Source organism: Ambystoma mexicanum, chromosome 10, assembly GCF_040938575.1.
Source record: "Ambystoma mexicanum isolate Mex_15411 chromosome 10, UKY_AmexF1_1, whole genome shotgun sequence".
Classification (NCBI taxonomy): Eukaryota; Metazoa; Chordata; class Amphibia; order Caudata; family Ambystomatidae; genus Ambystoma; species Ambystoma mexicanum.
The window spans coordinates 889,412,874-889,423,233 of NC_090932.1; the positions used below are offsets into that span (position 1 = coordinate 889,412,874).

Below are 10,360 nucleotides of genomic sequence, written 5' to 3' on the forward strand. Positions count from 1 at the left end.
AGTGTCGCCCATCAGGCTGTAACTATGCCCGTTTGCCATTATGGGAAGGTAGGGTGGCCACATGCCACTTTGCAAAGGACAGAAACAATCTGTCCAGCATCAGTGCGAACACATTTTTATTTATTTTATTTTATTTTTTACATTTGTAAAGCGCCACACAGCCCAGATGCATCGGGGCGCTGTTGCACGAAAATGACTTAGTTGCAGTGTAGGGAGGGGTAGATCGAGGGTGTTACAGCGAGATTGTGTCTACCCCTAGCCTGGAAAAAAGGACGTTTGCCTTTACAGAGGTTATACAGTTGACAGGAAGCCCAGGTGGGATTCGATGCCTCTGATCTTGGCGGGTAATAGGTTCGAGTTGGTGGCGGCAAGGACTGGGAAGCTAGCGCCCGCTGCTCTGGTTCTGATGCTTTTTGGAATTACATGGCGGTTAGTGTGGCTCGACCTAGTTGGTCTGTTAGAGGGGGGACCAGCGAATCTCTGAGCAAGGTAGCGCGGTGCTGTGTTGTGTCGACATTTGTGGGTGAGTGCCAGTGATTTGAAAAGGATCCTTTCCTTGACCGGAAGCCAGTGGACAGATTTTCTGCTGGCTGAGATGTGGTCTCTTTTCGAGATTCCTGTGGCTGCTCTGAGGGCATTGTTCTGCACCGTTTGAAGTTTTTTAATGTTTTTGGCTGAAGTGCCTAGTATGAGTGCATTGCAGTAGTCTAGGCGGGAACCGATGATGGCTCTTGCAATGGTGAGGGAATTTTCCTGTGAGAGGAAGGGCCTTGCAGCAGTGATGGGTTTTGAGTGGTAGGCTGCTGCTGAAGAGATTGCGTTGACCTGTCGGTCCATGGTGAGGTTTGAGTTCAGGTAAACTCCAAGGGTTTTGACTGCTTTGGAGACCGAGATGCGGCAATTGTCGATGATGAAGGAGTCATATTGTGGGCCCATTTTATCGATTGTGGCTGGTGATCTGATGATGAGTAACTCTATTTTTTCTCTGTTGAGGCAGAGCCAGTTTTCCGCCATCCAGGTTTGGATGGTGGTGTAAATGGAGATGAGGGCTTTTTGGTCGGCTTCGTAGTCTCCGGTGAGAGGGATGAGGACTTGTGTGTCATCCGCATAGTTGGTGTAAGTGATGCCCATTGCATCGAGGTATTTGAATAGTGACCTTGTGAAAAGGTTGTACAGTGTGGGGGATATGCAGGACCCCTGTGGGACACCACATTTAATTAGATGTGGATGGGCGCAGGCTGTGTCCGAGAAGACTTTAATTTCTCTGCCCTTAAGAAAGGATGCTATCCAGGCGGTGGCTTCTACTGAGAAATTGCCCGCTGTAGAGAGGTGGTGGCAGAGGGTGTCATGATTGACCAGGTCAAATGCCGCCAAAAGGTCGAGTAGAAGTAGGAGAGCTGGTTTGCCTACGTCTCTTAGGTCATCGATTTGGTTCTTAAGGTCCAGTAGTGCTGTTTCTGTGCCATGGTTTGGGCGGAAGCCAGATCGCCGGAGACCAAGTAGGTGATGAGCTTCTAGGTAGCTCTGAACTTGGAGGTATGCAGCTTTATCCAGGATCTTGAGAAGGAAGGGAACTGTAGTGATGGGCCTATAGTTCCCTGGTACCTTGGGGTCTAGTGTAGGTTTTTTTAGTAATGGGCGGACCCACGCTTCTTTGAGGCAGGATGGCACTTGGTTGGATTTGAACGATGCGTTGATGAAGGCTGTGAAGAACGGTACCAGTGCGGGGGCGCTCTCCTGGATGAGCTGGGCTGGACATGAGTCGCCTTTGCAATTGGAGGGTTTGATGGAGTTGAGTATGGTCAGGACTTCCTCTTCTGTAATCTCCTGGAACGAGAAGGCTGGGATTCCGGAAATGGCAGTGTTCTGGTGTAGGTTGGGTAGTTGTTGTGATAGGGCTTTTTGGTGACTGATGATTTTTTCTTGCAGAGTCTTCAGTTTGTTGAGCATGGCTTCTTGGATGTCGTTACACCATTCTTTGTTTTTATTCAAGGGGTTTGAGGGGGGAGTCGGGGACTCCAATTCTCTGAAGCTTGCAAAGATTTCTTTGGATCCTGATTTGGCATTTGCGATCCTGGTATTGAAGGAGTTGGCTTTGGCCGCAATGATGGCGGATTTGTATTGTTTGGCGATGTCTTTAAAGGCTTGTTTAGTGATGTCATTGGGGTTAGTTTGCCATGCTGTGAGAGCCAATCGTTTTTGTGAGCGTAGTTTCAGGAGATCCTGAGTGGAAATCTTACTCAACCTGGCAAGCTACTACTTGGCAATATAATGGCAACAGTAATGCTAGTACCTGGGCATAGTCCGACAAATGCCCTTCCAATGCCTATACAAGTGCAACACTACTGACTTTACCAATGCATGTTTTAACAGGAATTCAGTGCAAGGAAGCAATGGTGGACACTCATGATGATTACAAATTGAGTGGCTAAAACATTTTCATTATCACACAGCTGCAACTAACCCATTGCCTTTCAGAAGAGTGATTACAAAATACGAATGGCAGCCCCTTAAAAGCAGAGAGCTGGCTCAAAGAGATGCCATCTGGGGGTGTTTTGAGCAGGGAGGAGATGTTTGTCGCCTGTAATAGCCATAGTGATTAGCATGGCATAGGTGGTCCATGGCTGGATATAAAGCTGAACTCAACCACAGTCTGAGTGTCCAACTTCACATCCCACCTCTCTCTTATCTTCACTTCCCATCCCAATAGTTTTGGCCAATCGGCAGCAATTATAGTGTCGTCTAGCACCCAAAGCTAAAAGAATGTGTTGCATAGTTTTCAGAGCCAGTTTTATTCAGAGATCAAAGGTACACTCGCAAAGAATAAATCAAGATCATTGAAACTAATACAATTGTTTGTTTTCTTTCCTAAATAGCATGTGGGATTTTGCACTGGCAGCGTGATTAGCAGGCCTGGGCCTGGTGCATCCAGCGTGCATGCTACCTGTGATATCTACGATCCTAAGGTATGTTGTCTTACATCCATGTGAACCATTGTTGTCCCTGATCAAAGGATAGGAATGCATGTGTAATGCTGGGCATTTGATGGAAGACGTACACAATCTGCCTGCCTCCCACCAATGCAGCTGTGGTGCAGGTAATGCCCACAAAGCTGAACCTGTGCTGGACCATCAAACCCAAAGTTGAGCAAAGCAGTGGCGTGGGATGGAATATGCAGTGTGATGATGAGGAAGCTTCGACTGGAGTGTAAGGCTGAACACACTGACAACCTCCTTGAACACTTAAAGGGTTAATTGCTCCCTTTCATTGCTCATATCACATGCACAAGGCCAGCGGGTGAGGTCTAAATGGAGAAAAGGTCCAGGATTCTTTAGAGCAGAATACCGGTCGTGTCCATAGATGGAGCAGGACTGGTGGGTCGCCAACACTTGACCGAACCTTCTGATGGCAACCTCCAGGTGGAGATCCAATGGCCGGGCGGTCCAGAGAGTGGAGCCATTGGACTAGGGAGATTGCCGTTGGTCACTCGTCCAACAACATAGATATTCAGGCAGCCCTGAGGGCTGCTGGGCGATCTGTATTGAAGATTGCAGGAGGGAGAGGGATAGAAACGACTTCAAGCTGTACAATTAGGAAGGGAGAAGTCCAGGAAGCGATGTCCTAGATAGACTTAACTACTTCAGGTGTTCAGATCCCAGAAGAAAATGAAACGTGTGTCATCTGCAGTGTGTTTCCAGAAGAAGAAAAAGCACCTGACCTCGAACATTCCAGCAAACACGTTGGCCTAATGCTAATATATTTTAGTTATATGTCAAAAGGTGGAATAAGTGTTAGCACGATTCTCCAGCATCTACAAAGCAAAGGTATCACTACATATTATCCCCACCAAAAATATCGCCATATATAGTGTTGTCTGGAACGGCCATAGGCGATATTTTTTGGGGGGATCATTTTGGGGGTTTTTGGGAGCAGGGGTTGCAGGGGTGTCCCCCGCTCCTTTAAAAATAACGCAGGGGTTGCGAGGGTGTCCTCCTCAGGTTCCATGGCTTAATATTGCTGCAAAAATATGGCGATATTTTTGTATGGCGATATTTTTCCAGGGATATTAACGCATGGAACCAAAGCAAAGAGATCAAAATAGTAAATTAGACCACAACATGGGTAAACATACCTTCTTTGGTTGGTTATCTTATTGTGGGGCAGCTTTGGGACCCAGCTAGAAGGTTGTGTGCTAACTACTTGCCCAGAAGTACAATCAAGGAAGAAACAAGCCTTGGCATTGCACTTTAGGTCCTTGTTAGTAAAACAGGTCTTCGCTCCATCCGTGTTAATTGTCATAAGGCCTTCAAAAGTGTGCATGTGCACTTACGTGTCTGTGCGTGTGTGTCTATGTGTGTATGCAATGTATGTGGGGTGCAGAAAGGTGTCTCTGTGTCTAATGAGTGGGGGGGTGGACACGTATTCATGAGTTTGATGCCCCAGGTTCCTTTACATGCATCTGTGGATATTTGAGCATGATTTAAGTGTGTTTTGCAATTTGGCATTGACTTCAAGCATTGCAGCTGCGTGCACGTGTGTTGCAGCACGTTTCGCAATTGATTCAAAAGAGGTTGGCCGACTTCTGAGGAATAGGGGCTTTCTCTGCGGCATGGTGTGCGTTTTGGTCATATTTTTGTAGTGTATATTTCTGCTTCCTTCAAGAAACATTTTAGAATTGTATTGGGCCCATGGATTTCGGATGCCAAATTGTGAACGTGTTTTGTTTTTTGTTTCATCACCTGAATTAGTACATGTTGTATTTACCGTCTAGTTAGCACATTATGGCCTCATCACGATACCACCCAACTTTAATGCCGGACACGGGTGGGTGCTAACTGTTCACGGGTGGGCGCTGTTAGTCCCCATTCCCTGTTGAGTCCTTGGGACCAATGGAGAATTTTCAGCGCAACAACTGCGTGGTTATATCGCGGGTGGTAATTGCGCTGAAAATTGGCATTTTTATGGCGTTTTAATCCCCAGCACTAAGCTGGAGGTAAACAGGCCAGACTCGAGATGGGGCGGACCCTTAAATGCAGCGGTAACACTGTTACCGCCACATTTAAGGGCTATCGCCCAACTCGTGATCAGGCCTATATGACACAAAAGTAGCAGTGGCGCCACCAGGGGGGAAAAGGGGAGCCACGGCCACCCTAATTAAAACACTGCCACCCCCCCAACCGGCCCGCCAGCGCCTCTTGCAGTCAATGAATGTGCCACCCAAACTGACCTCATCAACCACCCCTAAGAAAAATATCTGGGGGCACCCCTTAACGGTAGGAAACAAGACTCCACTACAGAAAAAAAGACCTTTGAAAAATAAAATGAAACGCGATTGCCCACAATTAGCGTTCCTAAATATTAGCCTTCTCACTCATTCACTATTTCTCAGTCATATGCCTGAGGGTCTGTTACACGTTGCCAGGCCAAATTCAGGCAATAATTCACTAGCAGCCTGTCATCCCGACATGCCTGCACCAGCAGGGCAGTGAGCACTTGACTAAGGCTGGGAGAACGTTCCGAAAACTGGCCTATATAATTTCTAGAGTTCTTGACAATTCACAGGTCACTTCTGGGGTGCAAACGAGCCCCTCGGCCCCCAAGAGCCCTGCCTCGCACACTGTTGTAGTCACACTAGGATCCAGTGATAATGTTGGAATAGTCCAGGTTAGCATGTCCCACTATCAGTGAAGGGGCTGCCAGGCCCCAACAGGGCTGTGGAGCATGGTACAGGCCCCACTGGCAGATGGCAACAGCATGCCCTCCGTTTCAGAACCCTCATTTTATATCAATCGAACTCACGCAGTTGAATTTCCAGGGAAATTCAAAATGTTTGCAGAACGCCAACACATCCAGGATTTGGGTCATTTGGCGATTTCCCAAACATGTTCACCCATGCTTATAATGTATACACACAATTAGGATCAGAGCACAGCTGTGGCCTGGTTAAGAGGTTGTCTTTTGCAGATAGTTTGCACATTGTGCAGTTTCCTAGTGTACAGTTGCTTAGACTTTAGATTTCATTGACCTTTGTCTGCTGATACTCAAGGTGTGAAAGGGTGTTATTGCTTTATTAATGAATGAAGCATATCTGTCAGGTAATATTGCTAATGTTCTGCCATGACTTGTTACAGAAAGCTTGCCATCCTCACCCCAAACACCATGATCATCATGGGTACGGACACAGGCACGGGCCTCATCATCATCATCATCATCATCACCATCATGACCATGATGGACAAAACCAAACCCATTCGCATGGAGAGAAACATCATCACCATCATGACCATGATGGACAAAACCAAACCCATTCGCATGGAGAGAAACATCATCACCATCATGACCATGATGGACAAAACCAAACCCATTCGCATGGAGAGCAACATCATCACCATCATGACCATGATGGACAAAACCAAACCCATTCGCATGGAGAGAAACATCATCACCATCATGACCATGATGGACAAAACCAAACCCATTCGCATGGAGAGAAACATCATCACCATCATGACCATGATGGACAAAACCAAACCCATTCGCATGGAGAGCAACACCAGGAAGGGCATCATGAGAAGAAGCATGCCCATGTGGAACCTGTATCGGCTCCTGCCCCAAAACCACATGACAGCTCATCGGAGGAACACACAGGATCAAAGCCCATCCCTCCACCCCCCAGGCAGCCGGTCGGTTGCGTGCATATTGTTCACCCGAACGATGTGTCCGATGTCTTCCCGGAACCAATAATTCATGACCCGTTACCTCCTTTATTGCCCCCCGGTTCTACTTCCATGCCTAAACCGGATGTCCCTGAGGGCTCTGCTAGTCCAGTTCCTATTGGTCCCTGGAGGTATCCTGCACCTCAGCCATTTCCTCGTCACCCTTCAGAGTCAGTATCATGCCCAGCTGAGCCCAAACACAAGGTACCACACGTCGAGTCCATATTGCCAACTCATCAGTGAAGGTTCACCCATCCTAAAAAATAAGCACATCATTTGGAAATTATAAAACCTGTATAAACACTCTTTATAGATCGTGAACGGAGTTTCCAACATCATGTTGTCATGGCAACTATTGGCTGGATCAATACAAATAAAAAAGCAATACAAAATGCCATTACATTATATTTTATGTTTGTGTTACTATTTTGTATGATGCACGTTTCCTTTAAATTATGCTTCAAGTTCTTTATGATTAGATGAACAATCTGAAATGTTTGTTTGGTGAACAACAATAAGAAGCAGAGCCTGTCCATCAGCCACACAAACAATTCATTTTAACCAAGAATACAAGTTTAAAATGGTCATCATCTTTATTTTTACAGTGGAAATTCACACCAGCCAAAATGTATTTAACACATTTGTACGCATTCATGTCAACTCCCCCCATCCTCCTTTCTCCCCCTGGCTATTACAAAACCACAATCCTTTTCCATTGGATGCCCACAGAAAAAGGGGAAAGGAAACTTGGCCCATCAACCAATGATAACTTGGAGTGAATTGCCGCCACGCAGCACTGCCAAAGAAGAAAGGCCCTGACTTCTGGACACGTGCACTCGACAACCAATGTGCATTGCAGATTTTACTAGGATGGCTGGAGGGGCATGTCCTCTCTCTGGTTCACTGAACCCATCCATTTGTTTGCGTAGACAGCAGACATGAGGAAGAAGACATATTGAGTGGTTGAAACTAGATGACTTAAGCCATATAACCCGAGGAGGGGGGCATTACTGATGAGGTATTTCCCCGGGACAGCAGTTAAAAGTCAGAGTGAAGAGATGGCTTTAACATGAGTCCCGGGCCCCTTTAACATGACCCCTTCCCAGGGTTATATATTGCTACTAGTACCCTGGCACGTTTTGTTTGTTTGTTTATTTTATTTAAATAGCACGCATGACCCGTAGGTATCTGGGCGCTAGTGAATGAGAAAGATTGGTTACAGGTTACAGAACTTTGAAAGGTACATGAGTCACTCATACATGTTACAATCAATTAAGATTACTGACGTCACTTAATGTGGATCATACAGGCAGATGTTTAGGACAAATTCTGCAAGGCAAGCATAAGTACAGTCATCTAAAGTCATACATAAACAGATATGGACATGTATAGGCCGGCTAGGTGGGGAAGCCTAAGATAGAAGTAAGGTTAGTTCTTATTGGTTAGCCAGGTGATAACACAACTTCTGAATTTTTCGAATACTTGTATGGTTTTTATGTCCTGTGGGAGTGTATTCCATATACTGTTGCACTGGGGTAATAATAGTGTATTTTGCTCAAGTTGAGAAACAGCGTGTTAACTGTTTCTCAACTCGAGAAAAAAACTACAAAAAATAATGCCTGCCATGGATCGCGGAGAAGGGAACTACACGTAGTCCCTTCTCCCTTTCCATGGTGATATGACATGATATTTTATTTATATAGCACTCGTACACAGGTGTTTCAGAGCGCGACCAGGCAAAGGGAGGGGAACAGAGGAGAAACCAAAAACAACGATCTTACTAGGCCCAGTAACATTGAGAACGCGCAGGTGCATGGGGAAGGGAAAAAGGGGGAAAGTGCATGGGAGGGGGAGAAAATGGAAAATGTAGAGCATAGGAGACAACAACCTAAATAATAAGTAAATAAATAAATAAGGTGATCAAAGACAGTGGTAGTGCAGCCTGTGAGTGGAAAAGTGCAAGGCTAGTCAGATAGGGTGATAAGTGCAGAAGAAGAATGGGGGGGGCTGTATGTGTACAGATACAGGCCCCAGTGCAAGAGGTGGCCAGGAGGCAGTGCAGGAGTGAGGCAGAGTGAGCAGGTACCTGGGCCTGACGGACAGAGGGTGGCCAGGTGCAACAGTGCCGAGAGAGAAAGCAGATCAGCAGGGGAGAAGAGGGGCAAAGGTAGAGGCGAAGAGGAAGGTCTTGAGGATCTTCCAGAACCGTAGATGGTTCTCCTCAAGTTTCAAGGTGGCAGGGAGGAAGTTCCAAAGCGAGGCATCTTTAAAAAACGACTGACCCTGAGGGAGTTAGAGGTAGAGGAGCGAAGGGCTCGAGCAGGGAGGTATTACGGTGGGATAGTTGAAGGTATTTTGGATCCAGGCCCCAGAAAGCCTTGTCGACAATGCAAAGGGTTTTAAATGTAATCCTTGCATCCACTGGGAGCCAATGAAGGGATTTCAGAGCTGGAGAGATACGATTCCAGGGCTTGGGACCAAGGACAAGTCTCGCAGTCCTGTTCTGGATTAGTTATAAAGGGCGTAGAGTGGAGGCAGTTAGATTTAGAAAGAGGCTGTTACAATAGTCCAACCTAGAGAGAATCAGAGCTTGTGAGACAGTAAGCCTCTGAGGGAAGGAGAGGAAAGGAAGAGTACCTCTAAGGAGGTGCAATAAGAAGTTAGACATTTTGGAGACTTCAGAGATGTGTGCGGAGAAGGAAAGTGTGGAGTCAAAGATGACCCCGAGGTTCTTAGCTTCACAGCTAGAAGCAGGAGGAGGGCCAAGGGAGGCCGGCCAGAGAGTGAGGGGAAAGGATGGAGAGGCTGTACCAATGAGGAGGATCTCAGTCTTGTTGGCATTTAAACAAAAATCATTGGCGGCACACCAATTTTGTATGGCGATTCGACAGTCAGAGATGAGGGTAGGAGAGGAGATGGCTGAAGGAAGCCTGAAAATGAGTTGGGTGTAGCACTGGAAATTTGAGCAAAAAAATGGAAATGCAATAGGCGAGAGTTGCCAGGTATTGGTTTAAAAGCCAGGGCGAGAGGTTAGACCCCTTGGGAACACCACCGGTAGAAAGGGAGATAGAGGATAGGAAGAACCCAAGTTGTACCTGGGAGGGTCGATCAGAGAGAAAAGAGGTCAGCCAGGCCAGAGCCTGATCTGTGATACCCAGGTTGTCACAGAGATGATTGAGCAGGGTGGTATGGTTGACCGTGTCGAAAGCAGAGGAGAGATCAAGTAGGATGAAGACAGAGGGAATGTTAGAGTCAAGGTTGGAGAGCAGGTCTTCACGGATGTTCTGGAGAGCAGTTTCCGTACTTCTGGCAGCTCTGATGCCGGATTGATGGTCATGGAGGGAGCCAACAGTCAGAATGAAGGTTAAGATGAAAGATGGCAAGCTTTTGCAGGAGCTTACCCAAAAAGGGAGTAAAGGAAATTGAGCGATAGTTAGCCGGACAAGAAGGATCAGCTCTGGGTGTCTTGAGTGCTTCGGAGGAGTGGTTAAAGATCCAGAGGCAAAGGAGAGGTTGCAGAAATCAGCAAGGGCTGGACAGAGGGTGTCAATGTGGTCCTTAATGGTTTTAGAGGAACAGGGATGGATCTGTTTTGATGAGGCTTTCATAGATCGACTTGTCTAGCGACCTCATCAGGGGAGAAA

The 10,360-nt window shown here is 46.7% G+C and overlaps 1 protein-coding gene across 1 annotated transcript in view; it reads left to right on the forward strand.

Annotated features, from left to right (window-relative positions):
• LOC138493244 (histidine-rich glycoprotein-like) overlaps nucleotides 1-7,123 on the forward strand; it is a 45,619-nt gene extending 38,496 nt beyond the window's left edge. Inside the window, exons 6-7 of the mRNA XM_069620378.1 lie at nucleotides 2,877-2,966; nucleotides 6,132-7,123. Coding sequence (XP_069476479.1) covers nucleotides 2,877-2,966; nucleotides 6,132-6,959 — 918 coding nt within the window. The 3' untranslated portion in view covers nucleotides 6,960-7,123. The remainder of the gene's footprint in view (nucleotides 1-2,876; nucleotides 2,967-6,131) is intronic.
• The last annotated feature ends 3,237 nt before the right edge of the window (nucleotides 7,124-10,360 follow it).